Below are 23707 nucleotides of genomic sequence, written 5' to 3'. Positions count from 1 at the left end.
TTAGAAGTTTACACACTTTTAGGGCTTTATGGATGGGTGATGTGAAACTTGTCTGTGTTCTGTCAGCTACAGAATTATTTAAACACACCACACATGGATGGCACTTGTGTGCGGGCTGTCTTTATTACTGACCCATTGACTTGAAAGGGAGCGAGGCGTGAAAATACGACCAAAGTAGCGATTTTATCAGAAAAATCAGAAGTGAATTGTGTATGATGTGTCAGTGTTCAGATAATGTGCTGTCCGTTCTACCTATCTAAAAAACAAAAATGAGGCAGCGCTCCTCCTCAGTAATATGAACACGGGTGCTAGACCCTCTGTATTCACCCCATGCAACATTTCAGCCCAACTCAATAAGGCCTTTGCCAAGCCAATTTTTCTATCTATCTATCTCATATCTATCATCTCATATCTATCATCTCATATCTATCTATCTATCTATCTAATATCTATCTATCTATCTAATATCTATCTCATATCTATTTATCTGTCTTACTATCTATCTATCTATCTATCTATCTATCTATCTATCGCTATACATATATATTTATTTATGGATACAGGCAAGAGTACTGGGTACTATACCAGTGGAGAATCTGCCAGAAGGGTCTTCAGGTCCTTAAAGTTGCTTTGCACCAGTTTTTTTGACCCTCGAATTTGGTCAGTAAGATTGTGATTTGCAGCAAATGCACAGAGAACACCAAGACTGAGAAAGAAGAAGAAGGGACTGTGAATCTGCAGTGGTTATTTTACACACAAAATCATCAATTGTGCTTGATCTGCAGTGTATGACCTAAAAATTAAAGGATTTCTCCAGAATAAAATGTTAAAATTTGCCCACTGAGGGCTGAACTCCTCGACTGTGGCTGCATGAGGGGGACAGGGGTTGTTTACATGCTGCTCGTCAATTACAGACAGCTCTGGGCTTTGGACATATAGTCATGGTTGTGATGTATCTCTAGTCACCTTCCATAGGCCCGGCAGTAAGGGTGAGCTGCAAGCAAACAACGTTCTTCAAGTCTGGTCATACTGATGACTTCATATTACATGGTCTAACCACGTTCTTCTATCTGGATGATGCGTGAACAATGGCTTTGATTTCCTGTAGGCTGTGTACATACAGCTTTGGATGCCCTCACTACATTTTACAATACAGTTAAAAAAGTATGTTATATTTTGGGTCCATAGAAGTCTATGAACACATTCAGGACATACAGCGGGAGTGTTTATATGTCAAATGTGAGTGTGAACTGAGACTAGAGCTAATTCCTGCCACTTTCCCCAAAGGAAGCATTATAAGGAGCGTTTGATTCCTGAATGTTTAGTGAACTGTCCTATTTCATTCACTATAGACTTCATGAAGCATTATATCAGAATGTACATGGAGAAATACCAGTAAAAAAAAACTGTGATATACACATGCCATATGGTAAGGAATGGAAGTAGGTTTCACCATAAAACATTTTCCCTTGTGGACTGAACCTAAAAATTAGAAGGCCTTCTAGAGTTTTGTCAGAAAGACCTTAGGCGCTGGAATGAAATGCATTGAATTGTCCCCAGGGGGATAGCTATTCAAACTGATCTTCTGATATGTGATAGAAGTCACTGAGGTAAAGTCTCTGACCACAGATTTTCAGCATGAAAGGTCTCTGTAGAGTGTTTAAACCCATGAAAAATTATTGATGCTGTAAATCTACTATTGATGTCATAAATGGACCTTCATATTTCCAGTTTCATTGCTCTCTGTAGGTTTTTTATTTTATTTTGGAAAGGGTTGACCCCAGATTAAAAAGTTCACCATATTGATCTCACATGTACGGTATCTTGTAGTTTTTAACAACCAAATGTTTGCCTTTACTGGAAAACCCATTCTCAAAATTAAGCCTCCACTGGACACAATTGGCCATTGCAGGGTTAGGGTTACCTAGTGAAATTAATGAATTACCATGTAATACAAGGAAGCATCCAGTTTGTCAGAGGAAGAGACACTCTGGCCCACTCAACAGGCTGCTGATCAAGGGTATGATGAGTATTGTGTAATTCTAGGGACTGAGCAACACTTCCATCAGACAGAGCCTCTGATTTTAGATCTTGTATGAGATGATCTGTCCCAAGAGATTGCCCCAGGTCTTAAAGGCTATGTACACCTTTGGGGGGAATTTTTTTCATTATTGCATTGTACACATTTTTGAGTTAAAAATAATTTTTCAATAAACAATTTGGAGCCCTTTTCCCTTTAGGGCAGAGTTTCTCTAGTAGCAGGATCTGAATTTTCTCTCTGCTCCGTCAGGCAGCTAAACTGACGTGCTCTTTATCTCTGACCTTATAAACAATTCCTATCTTACTAATGAGAATGTGGCTTAAATAAGTGTTTATGACCTTTTAGTAGTTGAGATAATACATTAATAAAGACCAATTGAAAAAATGATTTTTAGGCCAAGATTTGTAAAATGTAATTCAAAAAAAAAAATTGTCCCTTGAAGGTGTCCATAGCCTTTAAATTAAGGGACCATATTTTATGCAACCATGGTGTATATGGATTGTTGATAGACCTTGGTCAGGGTCACCACCAATAAAGGACGGGAGGCTATATGATGGGTGCAAGCCTGTAGATTTTCAAACATCACAGACCCTTTTGGGGAACAGATACCCTTTAAATTATGATGAAGACAAGACTGTGCTATGTATTGATCTGACTAGGTATAAATTGTTTGGGGCGCAGTAACAGGGGGCTGTTTTTTTTAAATTTCTTTGTGTAATGAAGCCATTTAAATGCACATAAGATTTGCAGGTAGGAAAGTTAACAAAGTACTTTACTCCCCGTAGTCTATTTTCTTAGAGAACTTTCTAAATTAGATCACAAACAATTTAACGTAAACTTGGCATCCAGCACAGACCTTATTATCAAAGACGTCACAAAGAGGAAGGTGGAAATGCATCCTCTCTGGCAGTCTGCATTCTTCTTGCTTCTTTGATGCATCTCCCCTCCACAGTTATCACAGCAACGACACATGCAGAAACACAATCCCACCAGGGGCATCAAAATGAAAAGAACGAGACCTAGGGCGGCAGCCACGATGAAGCCAATCTCATAGTGTATGGTCTGGAATATCAGCAGAAAAATGTAATCAACATATAGTGAAGGCATGTCAACCACAGAAAATATCACACCTATCAATTAACCAGAAGGCCCCCAGTGGTGTCTGCACTCTCATACAGTCTCCTGCTTATGGGAGGAATCACTATGCTAACCCGGCATCCACTGACATGAATGGACCATGTTGTCTACTCTTTCATTAGATATTCCCGCTAGTACTGAGAGGGAGCCCAACATAAGCAGCCCACCTTTCATAAATTGGAATAAAAATCCACTTGTGCTTAATTTCTCCGTCTGTCCTTCGGTACTTGATCCTTGTGAGGGTACACATTTCTAGTCCAGGGTATACATTTGGTTCCTCTTAGGACTTGCACCTATAGCAGATTTTTTGCCTCTGCCACCTGTGCCACAGTATTCAACTATATCGCTGTCTAGAGGACGTCAATACAGTTGAATTCAGGAGGACACCTGTGGCTGCTGGTCAGGTGCAAAAGAGAGAATCGGTTCCTTATGAACCCGGCTGGCGGCCATGAGGAGGGCTTGGGTAGCCCTCCTAGGCATCGTCCCACAATTGGGGAATACAGTTGTGTACAAGAACGGATCTGTCAGTTCCCATTTAAAAAATCTTCAAGCTCCAACCCATAGACTCATTCAGAAGCAGACCAACCTCTAATAATAACTAAGGGCAACTAATCCTCTCTCTTCTCTCTCTGGAGTACTTTGATGTAGCAATGGCTTTCTTGCAGTAAATGTCTCAGAGATGATGGTTCTCTGGGACTTGGGTAGACAAAAGAATAGAGAGGAGCTACATGTGCCCACTCCTCAGAAAATAAGGCCTTGCCTTCTCAAAGGGCATGGATTGTTAAAGGGGTTGTCTCATCATAGACAATGGGGTCATATCGCTAGGATATTCCCCCATTGTCTTATAGGTGAGGATCCCAACGCTGGGACCCGCACCTATATCGAGATCGGAGCCCCGCAATCCTCTCTCTTCTCTCTCTGGAGTACTTTGATGTAGCAATGGCTTTCTTGCAGTAAATGCCTCAGAGATGATGGTTCTCTGGGACTTGGGTGGACAGAAGAATAGAGAGGAGCTACATGTGCCCACTCCTCAGAAAATAAGGCTTTGCCTTCTAAAAGGGCATGGATTGTTAAAGGGGTTGTCTCATCATAGACAATAGGGGCATATCGCTAGGATATGCCCCCATTGTCTTATAGGTGCGGGTCCCACCGCTGGGACCCGCACCTATTTCGGGAACAGAGCCCTGCAAGGTGGTGGCTGGAGGACTCAGGTCTGGCCACCACCAAGCCGGCTCCCCATAGAAGTGAATGGGAGTGTACCACACATGCGTGGCCCACGCTCCCATTCGTTTCTATGGGGCCGATGGAAATAGCCGAGCCAGCGCTCGGCTATTTTCGCCAGCCCCATAGAAAATTAATGGAGGGCGGCTGTGCATTTGCAGTGCACCCTCCTTTACTTGCGGGGCTCCGTTCTCGATATAGGTGCGGACCCGCGCGTATAAGACAATGGGGGCATATCCTAGCGATATGCCCCCATTGTCCATGATGAGACAACCCCTTTAACCCTGACTTATCCATACAAAATTATAAAGTGTACAATGCGATAAATCAGAACACTGCATTAGACCAGTAACAACCTTTTTGCAAGTACCATTTTCGGAGGTACTGCAAATGTATTTCTGGTCTTTTTCTGCATAGACTCTACCTTTATTGTCAGCGCTGCCATTAGAAATTGAGGGAACAGAATTGTGTTGGCACTTCGAGAGCTCATAGACATTAGACACCCCGTTGACATGTTACTGCTTACAATATAACTAGATGAGATTACCTGCAGAGTCAGGACTACGTTTTCCGGCTGCAGAAGGTACAGCGGTTGTGGACAGCATGTAATGAAGCTCAATGTCAGGTTAAACAATTCATGGAAGAATATTGTATCAGACGGTGAAAAAACAGTCACAAATAAGAATGAAGTCAGCTACACAATATATAGGCTGGATACCATACGGGTATAGTTGGTAAGAATTTGATCCAGAGATCCAGTTATTTCTGTTTATGGAAAAGTTGGGTGACAACCATTTGGACTGTCGTTGCATCTTCTCCAGAGTTCATTACTGCCTATGTGAAGTACTTTTTTCATCTTTGACATCTATGACATATACACAGGATATGACATAAAAGTGGGACCCCCAGCAATTGGGGAAACAGGGCCCTTCTGACCCCAGTTCCATCTGGTGAGAGGGCTAGTAGCGGCCACATGTCTCTGTTAAAATGTTGTCATTGGAGGGGAGCTGGAATGAAGTGGCACAGGAGCAGCAGGGGGTCGTTAATTTGGTATTTTACATTATTCTGAGCTTTTGGTAAAAAAAAAAAAAATATTCAAGGGGATTCTGTTGCCAAGAAATTCATGGTTAAATGGTTAAATCAGGCACAGTGTCTTGTAGGGTTAGCTCTGCTGAATGCAATGATACCTTTCCATCTGTTCTGGTTGATTCGTTCTCGAGAAAAAGCACAACTAGGTTGCTGCATAGTCATCTCGCCTGGCCCTGTAAATCAAGAATGAGAAGTATGTATCCACTGGACTCTGGGGTTGAGTGGAGGGTGGACCATAGGCGCAAAACACAACCAGAGTTTGTTTTGCGTGTTTTGCACCTATGGTCCACCCTCCACTCGACCCCATATGGATACATACTTCATACACTGACCCAGACGGCGGCCTGGCCCCCGCCAAAGGTGAACACGGACGTAACCGTCAGCACCAACCAGCAACACTTAAACCACTCCTACGCGCCTCCAGTACAGTTGCACCGAACATTAGGTGCAACAACAAACAACAACAGATGAGCAATACCACTCTTCCTGTATTTGGAGGCTTGTTCTGAACCTACTCACCCTATGAGCGCCTTTTTCCTCCTTTGGCCACTTTTTTCTCAATCAAGAATGAGAGGGAGGGGCTGACAGAGGAAGCAGGAGGAGCAAGGATGCACAGAACCCGCCCTCGGTGCACTTAACTTCTAATTTGCATATGGATTAAAGTACTTTTTTCTCCAGAATGAAGCAATCATTACATGAATCTGAGCTAGCACTACAAGGCTTACTTACTGTGCCTGGTTTATCAATGAATTTTCTGGAACAGACTCCCTTTAATAAATATCAGACAGAATGGAAACTTACGGTACACATATTTGATAATGTGCGAGCAACTGAAATAGGCAGTCCTGCAAAAAGTTGGCAGAAATAACAGGGATCCAGCTATATTTAATCTGCTCTCGATTAGCTGGGGGTCAACCATACACTATGTGGACAACGCTCTGCAGGAGCTTCCCTCTATAGCAGGCTGCCTCATAGTCAGAGACCGGTATAAACGTGTTATATTTAGGGGGGACAAAATGGATACCTTATTTACCACATCATTTAGACATTTATCTGTTCCCATATGCTGAGGTATAACCATAGGGATGCATCACCCCATGCAACCTCTGCATCCCCATGAGGAGTCTGGTAGTATAAACCATATGTGATAGTTGGGGGCCCTATTACAGACTCTACATTGGAGCCCAAGAGATTTAAAGGCGATGTACACCTTCTGGGCTATTTTTTTATGATTGCATTTTACTCATTTTGGGCTAAAAATTATTTTTTCAATTGGTCTTTATTAAAAAAAATATTCAGCCTTCTAGCTGTGTGAATTCTACTTTTACTTTGTGCCAGCCATCTAATAACCCTTATCTCTAAATTACTAAAGAGGTCATAAACACTTATTTAAAGCCACATTCTTATCAGTAAGATAAGAACTGAGATATATTGAGTGTTTAGAAGGTTAGAGATCAGAGATAAGGAGTCCGTCAGCTGAGATGCCTGACAGAGCAAAGTGAAAATCCAGAGCCTGCTACTAGAGAATGTCAGCCCTGTACAGAGAAAAAGGGCTTCAAAAGTTTAATAGAGACCAATTGAAAAAAATATTTTTTAGTTCACAATGAGTACAATGCAGTACAAAAACAAGCAGTGGTGGGGGACCATTAAGTTAAGTAAGGATTGTTTATTATTTTAGCCCACCATTCATTCAAAATTAAATCAATTCACTATATTTTTCCTGTAGTTTGTTCACTTTATTGGAATATTATAGAAAATGGAGATACTGTATGGATTACCTTTTGATAGTCATTGCGTGATTCACCAAACTTCTGCTGTGCTATTCGTTTCACTAAATCTGAAATAGACAAGTAGAGAGTAAATCAGTAATACATGATAATCCAGAATATCATTAGATATAAGATACTGATGTCCTGTATTCCTCTACATTAAACCCCCATGTTATTAGTAATGACATACCTGTGTCCATATACAATCATATTCTTCAACTCCTACTAACACCCCTATCCATAAAAACAACATGACAGTTGACTGATGATGTGCCCTTTAAGAGACCTGTTTAAACGGATGATAAACTGTCAGCTACGTCCATAGCTCGATGCAAACTACAGTATATATAAGAATAGTATATTTCAGTATGGAATGGCACATTTTCCCTATAGGACCCCTTCAGTTTAGGTCCTGCTACCCTGCTGCTCCTTTTTTATTAAAATTTTACAATTCTTTTTATTTTTGGCTAAAACGCTGGTGCAGATGGACAGATATCCAATACATAAACCCCATTGTAGTATGCTCGTGTGGGCATGAAATGGCTGCACAAGACCTTACATTCAGCTGCACAGAAAATCTATAAATGCAGAGAACAGCATCTCGTGTATTGCAAGGCCTTGTCTATGGGCAGACACATGACTGGTGGGTGTAAGTCTGTAATCACAAAAATGTATTAAGTCCCAAGAAGTTATGACTCTGCAAAAAGTGTCAAATGCAATCTCACAGCTTATCCATACACTGCAAATTATTTAAAGGCTATGTACACCTTTGGGGAGCAATTTTTTTATTATTACAGTGTACTCATTTATTCAATTGGTCTTCATTAAAAATTGTGAGCCCTTTTCTCTGTACAGCCTTGAGATTCTCTAGTAGCTGCTCTGTATTTTTACTGTTTCCTATCAGGCAACTGAGCTGACGGCTCGTTATCTCTGACCTCCTTAACACTTATTTCTTATCTTACTGATAAGAATGTGGCTTAAATAAGGGTTTATGACCTTTTAGTAATTTAGTGATAAGGGTAATTAGATGACTGGCACGAAGTTAAAGTACAATTTACACAGCTAGACAAACAAACAGTTAAATGGATTGTCCAAGTAATTTTTAATGATGACATATCCTCGGTATAGGTTATTAATAGAGATGAGCAAATTTCTTAAAAATTCGATTCGGCTGATTCGCCGAATTTCACAAAAAAAAATTGTCGCGAAACGCATTTTTTTGTAAGTAGCGGGTGCAATGACAGGGAGTTGCGATAGCGCCGCCCCCGCCATTGTACCCCTCAGATGCCGCGTTCATACATGATTGCGGCATCTGAGTGTAAAATTAACAATAATTATTTTTTTATCAAACTTACCACCTCCATTTGCTTGCGGCGGGCCGCCAGCCTCCATCTTGCTTGAAGATCTCGGCCGAAATCCTGTGCGGCGCGAGATTACGTCATCACGCCGGCTGGCGTAGTGACATATGACGCGATCACGGCGGCCGGCGTGATTATGTAATCTAGCGCCGCACTGGATTTCGGCCGAGATCTTCAAGCAAGATGGAGGCTGGCGGCCCGCCGCGAGCAAATGGAGGAGGCAAGTTTGATTTTTTGGGTTTTTTACACTATTTCAGGTTAAATCGATTCGCTGACACGAAGCACAAGAAAATTCGGCTTCTGGGCGAATCGAATTTATCCTGATATTCTGATCAAATTCCACTTCATGGCATTCGATTCGTTCATCTCTAGTTATCAATATCAAATCAGCGGAGGTCCGACACCCGTCACCCCCGCCGATCAGCTGGTCGAAGAGAAGGTGCGCCCTGTGCTTTCCTGCTCGCCGTCACAATTGCAGCGGTGAGCAGGTGTAACTGCTAGTTCCCATACAATTACTTCATGTGGAGGTATTTTTGTATTGGAGGGTATTCAAGGTAGTAGATGTACTTCCACTACATATAAAGTGGTGTATCCCGGTTAGTACATTAGGTGTGTACAGTTCCTATACAAGTATATAGGAACGAGCCACCCCATTGAAATAAATAGGAAGGCTTAGGTGTAATTCCACTGCTTCTGTTGCAGCGGTGAGCAGGTAAACAATGAAGAGAAGGCTGGGCTCAACCAGCTGATCGTCGGGGGTGCCGGACCCTCACCGATCCAATATTGATGACCTATGCTGAGGATAGGTCATCGATAAAAAAAACTTGGACAACCCCTTTAATCCTTTGTGATAGAGTGGCTGAATATTTTTAATAAGGACCAATTAAAAAAATGTTTCTCTTTTAGCCCAAAATGAATAAAATGCAATAATTAAAAAAATTGCTCCAATATATCCAAACTTGTAATTTCTGTGATGTAAGTACATCCTACCACGGTATCCGAAATTCAAAAAGCAGTGTCCATATAATAACATTTCATACAGAAGGAGCTGGGACAACTGCTGTGCTCACACGGTCGGCGATGTTTTGGGGAACACGCCCCCTTTCAAAACATCGCCAAACCTGTGGGCATGCCAGTTGTCCCATCGCCATCTGAACTGTCTCCATTCATCTTAGGCCTCATGCACACGACCGAAAATATTTTGCGATCTGTGATGTCAGTACATCCAACCACGGTATTCATACTTTTAAATCAAGGCCTCGTGCCGTCTGCCTTTTTATGGATAGTCTGTGATTATGCTCAATAATCTCAAGGTGCAAAGTAATTATATTATTTGAAAGACTTTGTTATCATTTCTTAACGCCATCCTTCCAATGCACGAGGAGTGAGATTAGAGGGTTTGGACTTCATTAGATAAGAATATAAACTAGTAAATCGGAGGACGCCTAGTCTGGGATCTGAGGATTGAGTTATGATTTGTTTTTCACTGTATGCCTCACTATTGCCAGTAGGTGGCGCCATTTTCCATTCATAATGCGCTGTAATTCCTGCCATGTTGGAATGATGCTAGTAAGCAATTTTCTGCAACATGGGGCTCCAAAACTGTGTGGAAAAAATGTGAGCGATTACTGTGCTGAAGCAATGCAATCTTCAAAAATGAGAACGGATTCAATGTCTGTGAGGAATTGCTCATACCCATGCAGTATTTCTAAAGCTGGTCAAACACATGAGGTACATTCATCTTCCCCATTCACATATACGCTTGGCTCGGCTGAGGTGCATGTTTAGTTAAAAGGGTCGTCTCACTTCAGAAAATAGAATTTATCATGTAGACAAAGTGAATACAAGGCACTTACTAATGTATTGTGATTGCCCATATTGCCTCCTTTGCTGCCTGGATTCATTTTTTTCATCACGGTGGCAATCCATGGTGGCAATCCAGCAGCGGTGGCCGTGCTTGCACACTACAGAAAAAAGCGCCAGCCTATGCGAGATCCCACGGTCCTGGCCACCAGAGAAGCTGGCACTTTTTCCTGTAGTGTGCAAGCACGACCACCACTGATGGATTGCAGGGTGGTCGTAACCATGGAAACAAGCAGCGTATAATGTGATGCAAAAATAAATGAATGCAGTAAAGGAAGCAATATGGACAATCACAATACATTAGTAAGTGCCTTGTTTTAACTTTCTCTACATGATAAATGCCACTTGGTGAAGTGAGCTGACCCCTTTAAGTGTGGAGAGGAAAATTAGCTGCTGCTAGACACGACTTATCTCCTGTAGGAAGAAAGGACTGAATATGTTCAATCCCAACATACTCAGTCCTTCTTTCTCCCAGATATGTGCCTGAACAAGTAAGACAAAATCAACAGGTTTAGGACTCTTGCACACAATTTTTTTCCCGTTTACGTTCCGTTTTTTGCGTTCCGTACACAGAACCATTCATTTCACTGGTGATGCAAAAAAAAAAAAAACTGAAGGTTCTCCATATGCCTTTCGTTTCCGTATTTCTGTTCAAACATAGAACATGTCCTATTATTGCCCGCAAATCACATTCCGTGGCTACATTCAAGTCAATAAGTCCGCAAAAAAAAAACAACGAATGCATACGGAATGCATCCGTATGTCTTCCGCCTCCGTTCCTTTTTTGCGGAACCATCAATTGAAAATTTTATGCCCAGCCCAATTTTTTTATATGCTTACTGTTTAAACATTATTGTATGCTTCCATTTCCATTTGTGATCCACAAAAAACGGATCACAAAAAGGAACGAAAACACTACTGAAAACAAAAAAAAATTTAAAAAACTGATCCGCAAAACCATACGCTCGTGTGCAGGAGGCCTAAAGCTAGGTTCACATCACTGTTCTGTTTCCGTGATTCTGATCTATCAGGAGAACAGAAAAATTATTTTACAAACCCAAAAAACTGATCCTTTATTTTAAGAATCCATTTTCGGTCCTTCTGACAGATGAGAAGGGAAAACTGTACGGTGATGTGAACGTGGTCTAAGGGGTTAATGCATATTTTAAACCAAAGAAAACACATGGATCGCACATTCACAAAACTTGTGCTGCGCAGAGACCCACTGCGACGTGGTGAGTGGGCTCATGCACTAAGTGCCTTGTGTACAGTTTATTAATTATGCTGAGAAGCAAACGATCAATGCATCACATGTGGATGTGTGAATCATGATTTTTCTTTAGTTTAAAATTATCAATATATGGGCCCTTCCTGTTTACATTCTTTTTAGTATGTATACACTGCAGTGCATACATTTATATAGGCTTGAGTAAGGCTCCTGTATAGAGCCGAAACGTCGCATGACCTTTGTGGGTAAATAAAGTATTTTTCTATTTTTTATCTCCTGGAGTGCTGCCCGTTTTTACATTTTTTGTTTATCTGGATTGGCTTAGATTCATATTGGGCCGATGCACCCTTCGCCTGTTAACACCAAGGACGGTGCTGCCAAACTTTTTTTTTATATATATATATATATATATATATATATATATATATACACACACACACACACACACACACACACACACACAGTGGATATAAAAAGTCTACACACCCCTGTTAAAATGTCAGGTTTCTGTGATGTAAAAAAATGAGACAAAGATAAATCATTCCAGAACTTTTTCCACCTTTAATGTGACCTATAAACTGTACAACTCAATTGAAAAACAAACTGAAATCTTTTAGGTGGAGGGAAAAAAAACCAAAACTAAAATAATGTGGTTGCATAAGTGTGCACACCCTCTTATAACTGGGGATGTAGCTGTGTTCAGAATTAAGCAATCACATTGAAAATCCTGTTAAATAGGAGTCAGCATACACCGGCCATCATGTAAAGTGCCTCTGATTAACCCCAAATAAAGTTCAGCTGCTCTAGTTGGTCTTTCCTGACATTTTCTTAGGCTACTTTCACACTACTGTTCAGAGCGGGTTCGTCTGATGTCTGCCCAGACGGATCCGCTCCTATAATGCAGACGTTTGGATCCGTTCAGAACGGATCCGTCTGCATTATAGTTTAGAAAAAATTCTAAGTGTGAAAGTTGTTCAGACGGATCCGTCCAGACTTTACACTGAAAGTCAATGGGGGACGGATCCGTTTGAAAATTGAGCCATATTGTGTCATCTTCAAACGGATCTGTCCCCATTGACTTACATTGTACGTCTGGACGGATCCGTTTGCCTCCGCACGGCCAGGCGGACACCCGAACGCTGCAAGCTGCGTTCGGGTGTCCGCCTGCTGAGCGGAGCGGAGGCTGAACGCTGCCAGACTGATGCATTCTGAGCGGATCCGCGTCCACTCAGAATGCATTAGGGCAGTACGGATGCGTTCGGGGCCGCTTGTGAGAGCCTTTAAAACGGAGCTCCGAACGCTAGTGTGAAAGTAGGCCTTAGTCGCATCCCACAGCAAAAGCCATGGTCCACAGAGAGCTTCCAAAGCATCAGAGGGATCTCATTGTTAAAAGGTATCAGTCAGGAGAAGGGTACAAATGGATTTCCAAGGCATTAGATCTACCATGGAACACAGTAAAGACAGTCATCATCAAGTGGAGAAAATATGGCACAACAGTGACATTACCAAGAACTGGACGTCCCTCCAAAAAAAGACGAGAAGAAAACTGGTCTGGGAAGCGACCAAGAGGCCTACAGCAACAATAAAGGAGCTGCAGGAATATCTGGCAAGTACTGGCTGTGTGGTCCATGTGACAACAATCTCCCGTATTCTTCATATGTCTGGGCTATGGGGTAGAGTGGCAAGACGAAAGCCTTTTCTTATAAAGAAAAACATCTAAGCCAGGCTACATTTTGCAAAAACACATCTGAAGACTCACAAAAGCATGTGGGCAAAGGTGTTATGGTCTGATGAAACCAAGGTTGTCCCTATATACACAGAAGGTAGGCCCTCAGAATTATATCCTCTGGTGGGCCCAAGAAACTTCAGTCCACGGCTGACCACACCTGTATTTTGTGGATCCACTTGTGGATCAACTTGAATGGGTCCGTGATCCGTCTGCACCGCAAAAAAATAGAAGTTCTATTTTTTTGCATTGCGGAGGCACGGACAGAAACACCACGGAAGCACTCTATAGTGCTTCCATGGGGTTCCGATCCGTGCTTCCGTTCCGCATCTCTGTGATTACGGACCCATTCAAGTGAACACGGGCCAGTGCCCATGTATTTGCGGACCCGCCGTATGTGGGCTGCAGTACAGCCACGGGCACACAACGTTCGTGTGCAAGAGGCCTTACTCTGTGTGGGTGAACATTATTCCTGCTGAAAAATGCTGGTTGGAATTCATTTCTACCTGGGTGTTTTTTTTTTGTCAAAGTGTGTGTGTGTGGTGTGTGTATATATATATATATATATATATATATAGTGCACCGCGCTAAGCTCCACCCCGTCACACCACTGTTCTGTCCCATCAGCCCGAAATGGGAAACTAGAAAAATACAGGAAACCTAAAAAGCCACTACACAAGCTTGGACTAGCCCACAGGGAAACAGGTGAATCCCTGGTGGGCCCCTGAGAAAGGTTGGCCCTCAGTCCATCATCCCTTGCACATAACACAGAAGACTGACCACACCACATACAGATATGCAGCAAACACTGGTAGATCGTGTAACAAACTACCCAGTTTATTATTATAGATGCATCAGGTGGCCAAAGACTTCTAGGTACAGAGACAGGCCAGCCATTATCCTCTTTCCTCAAGGACCTGCCTTCTCAAAGTTGCCACAGGGACCCCCATAATCAATCAACCATCTTAAGCACCTTGCTGCTGCCTGCCGTTGTGGTAGCAAGTAGTATTTATTTGTAGCTTTACAGTGGGCACTTAGAATAAATTTTACTCCCATCTCCCCCACGAGCAAGAAGTACTAAGGAGATCTTCAGACATCCATGTATCATTGAACAGCTCTCATGTAATTATATGTTTAAAGGGAATCTGTCATCCCGATTTTGGACCATTATCTACAGTAGTATTACAGATGAGGAGTCCAGATCACTAGTTATTATTTTCCTACTGCTCCTCGTTCCCCCACTGTCAGTGCTCAGAGCTGCACTGAAATACGTTGTCAGGACTGCCGAGCATGCGCACAGGAGTCCTCTCCATTAAGTTAGAACAGAACATAAGTCCTGACTGTGTGCTTCAGTGCAGCTTTGAGTGCTGACAGCAGGTGAACCAGGGGCAGTAGGGAAATAAAAAGTAATGATCTGGACTCCTTATCTGCAGAGCTACTCATGCATTACTGTAGATCAGGGGTACTCAAATACTTTTTGTAAAAGTCCACAAACCCGAGTCTGCTGTAGGATGAAGGTCCGAGCTGCAAAACAAAAAAATATATAAGGAGGGACAACACCATTGGTGTGTAGCTCTGCATTATTATTCTTTTTTTACAATAATCCACACCTCCAAGCCCAACTTATCTCCTTTCTGCTGACTAAACAATAAGAATGTCCTTTCAGTGCCCCCTAACAATGATGCCCCTTTAATGCCCCTTAGACAGTATGATATCCCTTTAGTGCTCCACAGAGTATGATACCCCTAAGTGCACCCTCACATCAGGTTGATCCCTTGGTGCCCCCACACATTATGATGCTCCTTAGTTCCCCGCACACATTGTGATGCCTCTTTAGTTCCTCCCCACAGAGTATGAATACCCTAAGTGCCCCCTCACAGTAGTAATGCCCTATCTGTGCCCCTTACAGTTGTAATGTCCTCTGTGTCCCCTTCACAATAATAATCCCCATTGTGCCCCCTTCATAGTAATAATGCCCTGTGCCCCCTCCATAGTAGAAATGCCCATTGTGCACCCTTATTAGTAATGCCCTCTGTGCTAGTAATGCCCATTGTGCCCACTTCACAGTAATAATGCCCTCTGTGCCACCTTCATAGTAGTAATGCCCTCTGTGCACAGTGCCCCCTTCAGAGTAGTAATGCCCTCTGTGCATTGTGCCCACTCCAGAGTAGAAATGCCCATTGTGCCCCCTCCATAGTAGAAATGCCCATTGTGCTCCCTCGATAGTAGAAATACCTATTGTTCCCCCTTTACATTAGCAATGCCCATTGTGCCCCCTCCAGAGCAGAAATGCCCATTGTGCCACCTCCAGAGTAGAAATGCCTATTGTGCCCCCTTTGTGTTAAAAATAAAATAAAGAAAAATAAAAAAAATACACAGTAACTACTCACCTTGTCCTGTTCCTGAAGCTCACAGTTCTCTCTCCACTCCAGACACAGATCGCGCTGCAGCACAGTGTGGGCAGAGCTTATGCAGATTTCCGGGCTGCAGGCTTAGCCCACACAGTCCGGCAGCGCGATCTGAGCCTGCCGGCTAAATAGTGGAGTGGGGAGAAGTCTTCCTGCTTCACCATTCTGTGCGCCGCTGGCCTGAAGAAGGGGAGGAGGGCAGGGAGTTGAGCGGTGAGTGACAGGACTGCAGATCCCAGCGCTCCAGCAATGAGCATTTCCATCTGTATTGATGGAAGCGCTCATTGCTTCTAGGCTCTGGCACCCCCTGAGAGCCGGCACCAGGAGCAGACCGCCCTCCATTTAGCGCGCCACTGCAGGGGTCCGGACAGCTGGCAACCCCGGTCCGCCAGTTCAGTATCCCTACTGTAGATAATAGTCCAAAATTGGGGCAACAGATTTCCTTTAACCGGAAATAAAATCAAGTGTTTGCAGGGGCGGGGGTTAAGAGCCGACATGTGGTTTCTATCTAAAAGTAATTGTCTTTAATAAGACAAGACCTTCAATATCATATTTTGCATACCTCCCAACTTTTTGAACATTCAAAGAGGGACACTTATGGTTCATTTTGTGAAAGATCCATTTTCCTCTCATAGCTATACACTTTCTGTTCTGTCCCCACATGAAGGCGAATGAAGGTGTAACTGATAATGGCTTTGTGACTGTCCTACCTTCGTATCCAAGCAGTGGAGCAGACCGGACCGGCAGATGCTCAGGTTAGATGGATCCAGACGTAGACATGAGGATGCAATCAAACGTGGGTTTATTTGATCCAGACATACGGTGATGCAATACAGGAATGCAGTAGATGCTGTCATGTGGATGTCTTTTCTGAGGCTAACTGCTGAGGCTACTGCTGGTCAAAAACTGATGCCTTCACAAGCCGAGGTGTGTGTCTCCAGTCACAAAGGATGCAGCACTAAAAAAGGCTACAGGAAGTGACCAGGTCCAAGGCTGCTAAAACCACGCCCAGAGATAAAACTTTATAGACAACGAACGAAGCGTGCAGCATACAAATTCCGGCCAGCAGATGGCAGCAGAGAACAATAGACTTAAACAACATAGGTAAAACAAGAAATAATACAGTGCAGAAATTCAATATGAAAGGAACAGCACACTCCCCGTCTGAAATTCACTTTGGGGATTTCACTATGACGAATGTCCATAAAATATAAACAACCTGTAAAAGAAAAACATGTTAGAATGCAAAAACATAGATTAGTCCTATTTTCCAACTTGGAATGGAGAAGATCTGCGAAGCTAGATACAGTCCTGTTCACCCTGCAGGGACGTTCTCGATGGGTAATATTAAAATGAGTTCGTTGATTGGTCTTGAGAACGTTTTGAGCTCGCCTTTCCTGAAGATCTTCAACTCCACCTTCCGGACCTTGCCATCCTTGCTAGGGAAAACCTTTGAAATTAGTCCGATAGGCCAGTCAATCCTTTCGGTTTGTTGCTCTTTCATCAATACAAGGTCTCCTTCCTTCAAGTTTGGTTTGTTGTGTTGCCATTTTCTTCTTCCTTGAAGAATACTGAGGTACTCCTTTCGCCACCTGTTCCAGAAGTAATCTGCTAGATATTGTACACGTTTCCAGTGTTTTTGGTAGATGTTAGCATGAGTAAATTCTCCACTAGGTGTTAGCGTACTCTCAGTCTTTTGGGTAAGTAGAATAGCCGGAGTCAGTATGGCTGGTGTTTCAGGATCCATAGACACTGGCACAAGGGGTCTTGAGTTGATAATAGCCGAAACTTCGGCAAGAAGGGTGACTAGAGTCTCATGTGTGAGTCTTGACGAGTTTACATCCATCAGCATAGAATTTAAGATGTTGCGCGAGATGCCGATCATTCTCTCCCAGGAGCCCCCCATGTGGGAACTATGAGGAGGATTGAAAATCCAGGTGCAACCTTTTTCCGCCAACTGATCTTGAATGGACTTGGTGTCGATGTTAAGTTCTCTACAAGCTCCGATGAAGTTGCTTCCCTGGTCAGACCTCAATTGTTTTACTGGTCCTCTGATTGCGAAGAACCGTCTTAAGGCATTGATAAGGCTGGATGTGTCCATAGATTCTATCACCTCTATGTGAACTGCTCGCACACTCATGCAAGTAAATAGTACAGCCCAACGCTTACTGTTTGCGTGACCGCCGCGGGTCCTGCGTGCGGATACCATCCATGGCCCAAAGACATCTAGGCCAACATAGGTGAAAGGCGGCTCTGTACATAGTCTGTCTGCAGGCAAGTCGGCCATTTGTTGGTGTAGTTGTTTTCCTCTTGCTTTACGACAGTGCACACATTCATGCAGTACTTGGGCCACACGTTTTTTCATACCTATAATCCAAAGGCCTGCAGACCGTAATTTGCCCTCAGTAATTTGCCTGCCTTGGTGTGCGGCCCTTTCGTGATAGTGTCGGATTAGCAAGACGGTGATATGATGTTTGCTGGGAATGATGAGAGGATTTTGTTCTGCAATTCCCAGGTGGGCTTGATTCAAACGACCACCAACTCTTAGCAAGCCAAAACTGTCGATAACTGGATTTAAGTTGGCAAGAGGACTTTTTAAAGGAATCTGCTGTTTGTTGTGCAAGCACTTCCATTCTATGTTGAAATTTTCCTGCTGGACGTGACGTATTATGAGGTACTCACTATGAGAGATGTTCTCAGCAGAGAAGGGTTTATGACAGGCGTGCCAACCATGACAATCTTTATCTTGGTGAGTATTATGATAACATCTTGCAATGTGCACTAACCTTGCAAAAGTTCTGACGAGCCTCATCCAGCTGCAGAAACGTTCAAAGCGCTGACAACCGAAGCTGGCGGTTTGCTTAGTTCCAGTGACTAATGCACTAACTTCAGCGTGGATTTCTGGATCATTATCCGGATCCTGGATGCTGAAAACTTCCTGTACACATTCGTCCGCCTCTTCAAGCAGAAACTCTGGACCTGTAAGCCAAGTAGAGTTAATAAAGGAACCTATAGACATAGGCCTAGTGGCGTGATCTGCTGGATTAAGTTCGGATGGTACGTAGTGCCATTGTTCAGGTTTGGAGGACCTCCTGATTCTCTCTATGCGGTTACTAACGTACACATAAAATCGCTTGGTCCGATTGTGGATGTAACCTAAAACGACCTTACTGTCGGTGTAATACTGGACTTCAGCTATGTCGACACCCAGTTCTTGTTGTATGAAATCCGCGATCTCCACTGCCAACACAGTCCCACAAAGTTCCAGCTGGGAATAGTATGATCGGGCTTGGGGGCTAACTTAGCCTTACCAAAGACGAATCCAACGTGATTTTGGTTGTTGGGTTCTGTCACCTTCAGATAGGCAACCGCTGCGATGGCCTCCGTGGAGGCGTCCGAGAACACGTGGAGTTCTTTCTTTATGCTAGAGGAAAGTGAGGTTTTAATATAGCATCTCGGGATGTGGATCTCATCCAAGGCACACAAAGATCGCTTCCAGGCTTCCCATTTTTGCTCTTTCTCGGAGGGAAGTGGGGTATCCCAATCCTTGACTGTTTCAGAAAACTGTCTCCGTAGAGATTTACCTTGTATGGTAATGGGCGCTACAAATCCCAGCGGATCAAATAGGCTGTTTACTACTGATAGGACGCCTCGTTTTGTGAATGGCTTGTCTGCACAACTTATCTGAAAACCGAAGGAGTCAGCCGAGAGATCCCATCTGAGGCCCAAGCTCCTCTGCACAGGTGGACTGTCCAGTCCCAAGTTAATGTCCTTGAATCCTGGTGCATGATCGCCTGATTCGAAGGCCCTCATAACAGCCAGGCTGTTTGAAGCAATTTTGTGTAGTCTAAGTTTAGCTTGGTACAACATACTTTGAGTCCTTTTGAGCAGATCGATAGCCGCTTCTTCAGTCGGTAGTGATTTGAGTCCATCGTCTACGTAGAAGTCCTTTTCTACAAAGTCTCTGGCATCTTTACCGTACTTGGATTCTCCCTCTAATGCAGTGCGCCGAAGGCCGTAAGTTGCCACGGCAGGTAAAGGGCTGTTTCCAAATACGTGTACCCTCATACGATATTCTGCCATCTCTGCGTTGGTGTCGTTATTCTTGTACCACAGAAACCTGAGGAAATTCCGGTGGTCCTCTCTGACTACGAAACAGTGGAACATCTGTTCAATGTCAGCGGTGATGGCAACGAGCTCTTTTCTGAACCTCATCAGGACTCCAACTAGGTTATTCGTCAGATTAGGACATCATTAAGCGATACACCTTGATGTTTGGCACTTGAGTCGAAAACAACCCTAATTTGATTAGGTTTCCGTGGGTGATACACTCCAAATGAAGGCAAGTACCAGCACTCGTCATTCTTCCCTAAGGATGGAGCTGGTTCTGCATGGTTGTTGCGGAATATTTTGTCGATAAAGGGAACGATGTGTTCTCTCATCTCAGGCTTACTGTTCATGGTACGCTGAAGAGAGTTAAATCTAGACAGAGCTTGTTCCCTATTGTTCGGGAGTCTCACCCTGGTAGCTCGGAAGGGTAATGGAGAAACCCAGTGATTGGTTTCGTCTTTAAGGAACTCATTGTCCATTATCTTGATAAATTCTCTGTCCTCTACTGACAAAGCTACTTTATCATCGTCCTTGCTTGTGTGAAAGACTAATCTTCCCAAGTTGTCAGCAAAGGGAGGAATGTCGTCAGGTGGTTGTATGAGGTCTGGAGGCTTCTCTTTCACCTCATAGTGATGAGGGCAAGGCTTAATGCAAGTTGTGCGTCCATCTCCACGCACGTACGTTTTGAAAGAGCGGATTCTTGGTTGATCCAAGCATACATTTCCTATGACTACCCATCCCAAGTCCAGTCTCTGGGCGTATGGTGCATAGTCGGGACCATTACACTGTTGACGCACCTTGTGTACCCTTAGATTGTCTCTGCCAAGCAGGAGTAGAATCTCGGCGTTGTTGTCCATAGGTGGGATAACGTTGGCCAGGTGCCTTAGGTGTGGATGGTGAAATGCAGCTTCCGGGGTAGGAATTTCATCCCTATGGTTGGGTATTTGATCGCATTCGATCAGCGTCGGTAGAGGTATTTCCGTGTTTCCACTGACAGAACAAGCGATGAATCCTTGTGCCCTCCTGCCGCTAGTCTCTATGCTACCCGAGCAGGTTTTTAAGATGTAGGGTTCTGACGGTCCCTTTATTCCAAAGGCTTCAAAGAATTTAGGTCCTGCTAGGGAGCGGTTGCTTTGGTCGTCAATGATGGCATACATTTTTACTGCCTTTTCTGGTAGCCCCTCCGGGTAGACATTGATTAGGCATATGCGGGCACAACATTTCTCACTCTGGCCCTCCCCACATACGTCTGAGCATGAGCAGGAAACAGCAGTGGCTGTGTTAGCGTGGTTCTGGGGCTCCCCGCCATGACTTTGAGCAGGACTGGTGGTGACAGCAGCAGGTTAATCCCTTGTGAGTGGAGTTGGGTGCATAGCTGAGGCATGTCTATGACTATGACACTCCTCACATTTTATAATGGATTTACAGTCCTTAGCCATGTGCTCCAATGAAGCGCAGAACTTGAAACATACCCCAAGCTCGGTGAGGACTTTCTTGCGCTCCTGCATTTGTTCAGTGAGTGTGGTTTTTTATGAATGGGACATTCACGATTGAAGGCCTTGTCTCCTGATGAGGTAGTGTACTGTCTACCAGTGGGTACTGCAGATGATGGTAGGTTAGTCTTTCTAACATTCACGCTGCTCTTAAAGTCTCTGTGTTTATGCACAATACTTTCATACCTTGATGATGGTGTCACTGAGGCTGTAGTATTGAACTCCAGGAAGTCAAGGCTGGGGTCATTCCTCATCTGGGACTGTTCATCGATGAATCTGCAGAAATGAATAAATGGGGGAAAAGTGACGTCATGCGCTCTTTTGTACCTTGAGACTGATGCCGCCCACTTCTCTTGCAGGCTGTATGGTAACTTCACGACGATTGGGTTCACCCCATGGGCTGTATCCAGGTAGCACAGCCCGGACAGACGAGGGTCTCTTTTGGCGAGCTCCAGTTCCATGAGCAAATCACTTAAATCCTGAAGCTTGTGGACATCCTTGAGACTGATCTTGGGGACGTTCTGCAGTCTCCTGAATAGTGCCTTCTCTATTGCTTCTGCACTGCCAAAGGTGCGTTCGAGTCTCTGCCAGGCTGCAGCGAGACCTGCTTCTGCTTGTCCCACATAGACAGTTCTAAGGCTCTTGATGCGATTTGTGGAGCCTGGGCCCAGCCATTTGATCAAGAGGTCGAGCTCCTGCTCTGCGGTTAGGTTGAGGTTGGCGATGGCAGCTTTGAAGGTTGCCTTCCAGGCTCTGTAGCTCTCCGCACGGTCATCAAATTTTGAGAGACTGGTGTTAATTAGCTCTCTGCTCACCATAAACCTGGCAAACTCAGACATATCTGATTTCTCACTGCTTGTTGACATGACAACTTGTGATGCCCCTGGGGCGTATAGGTTGCGTGGCATGAAAGGGTGAGATGCTTCCGGGTAGAATGATGTTGCTGCAGGGTTGAGCTGTGGTCTAGCCTCTGTAGATTCTGATGACTGCTGCTTGAGCTGTGGAGGTAGGCCAGGAAACACCTGGTAGCCATCTTGCTGTAATAACTGCCCCTGAGAGGGCGCGTCTGGGCGACTGTTATTGGATTGCTCGGGTGCTGTGGGTGTCACTGGCCCTGCAGGTAGAGCTGACTTGGAGGTTTCAGTGTTGTTGGCTTGGACAGTACTGCACACTGGGGGTGGTGCAGATAACTGTTTCAGTATGTAGTCGCTGGTGCGATCAGCTGGATTGTCTATCTCCTCTGGTGGTAAGCAGACTGAATCAAGGCCTTGGCTCAATGCTTGCTCAAGTAGTCTTACTTTTGCTAATGCAATTTCCTCTTCCCTCTCTGATTCAAGGATCTTTATTCGAGCCTCTGCTTCTGCCCTCTTGGCTTCTGCCTCTGCTTCTGCCCTCTTGGCTTCTGCCTCCGCTTCAGCCCTCTTGGCCGCCGCCTCTGCTTCAGCCCTCTTGGCCGCCGTCTGTGCTTCTGCCCTCTTGGCTTCTGCCTCCGCTTCAGCCCTCTTGGCCGCCGTCTGTGCTTCTGCCCTCTTGGCTTCTGCCTCCGCTTCTGCCCTCTTGGCTTCTGCCTCCGCTTCTGCCCTCTTGGCTGCCGCCTCCGCTTCAGCCCTCTTGGCCGCCGCCTCCGCTTCAGCCCTCTTGGCCGCCGCCTCCGCTTCAGCCCTCTTGGCTTCTGCCTCCGCTTCAGCCCTCTTGGCCGCCGCCTCTGCTTCTGCCCTCTTGGCTTCTGCCTCCGCTTCAGCCCTCTTGGCCGCCGTCTGTGCCTCTGCCCTCGCAAGGACTTCTTTTTCGGTGAAGGAACGCCTCACTTTGGATTGCTCTGCATTTATGCGGGCCTCTAGTAATCTTTCGCTCAGGGTGGAGCTTCTAGAGCATGATGATCTGTAGGACCGCGAGGAATGTTTGGATGAATGCGATCTGTGTGATCTAGTTTCTTGCAAATGAGAGAAACGGAGTTCCACTTTATCTTTAGCATCCAGCACCATGGCGTCTCTTTGTCTGTCTATTGATTCTGCCTTGCACAATTCTGACGGGGCTTCTTCAATATTAGAGTCTTTTAGAAAGGTTATATACCTTGTGGACAGTCTCTTGTATCTTTCATGGGCTGCGTTCAGCCGCCCGACGGCAACTTGTAAGCTGGTGGCATCGCCTGAGGAGGACTTAAGTCCTGATATGAGGGAGGAAACTCTTTCCCATAGCTCTTCCAGGTTGTCACATAGCTCATCTTTCATGGTGTGATAGTTTTCTGTGATCTTTATAGTTGG

The 23707-nt window shown here is 44.4% G+C and overlaps 1 protein-coding gene across 10 annotated transcripts in view; it reads right to left on the bottom strand.

Moving 5' to 3' along the window:
- PROM1 (prominin 1) overlaps positions 1 to 23707 on the bottom strand; it is a 206394-nt gene that overhangs the window by 87058 nt on the left and 95629 nt on the right. For 8 of the 10 annotated variants that reach the window (XR_005776402.1, XR_005776403.1, XM_040419072.1 and 5 more), the window contains 4 exons: positions 7267 to 7325; positions 4947 to 4973; positions 2898 to 3103; positions 586 to 706 (listed from right to left, as the gene is read on the bottom strand). Coding sequence is in view for 8 of the 10 variants with exons in the window: in XM_040419072.1 (XP_040275006.1) it covers positions 586 to 706; positions 2898 to 3103; positions 4947 to 4973; positions 7267 to 7325 (413 nt within the window). In the remaining 2 variants the exon portion in view is untranslated. The remainder of the gene's footprint in view (positions 1 to 585; positions 707 to 2897; positions 3104 to 4946; positions 4974 to 7266; positions 7326 to 23707) is intronic. The other 2 variants (XM_040419071.1, XM_040419075.1) reach the window with 1 other exon arrangement.

This window comes from Bufo bufo, chromosome 2, assembly GCF_905171765.1.
Source record: "Bufo bufo chromosome 2, aBufBuf1.1, whole genome shotgun sequence".
Lineage (NCBI taxonomy): Eukaryota > Metazoa > Chordata > Amphibia > Anura > Bufonidae > Bufo > Bufo bufo.
This window is presented reverse-complemented; position numbering and strand designations above follow the sequence as displayed.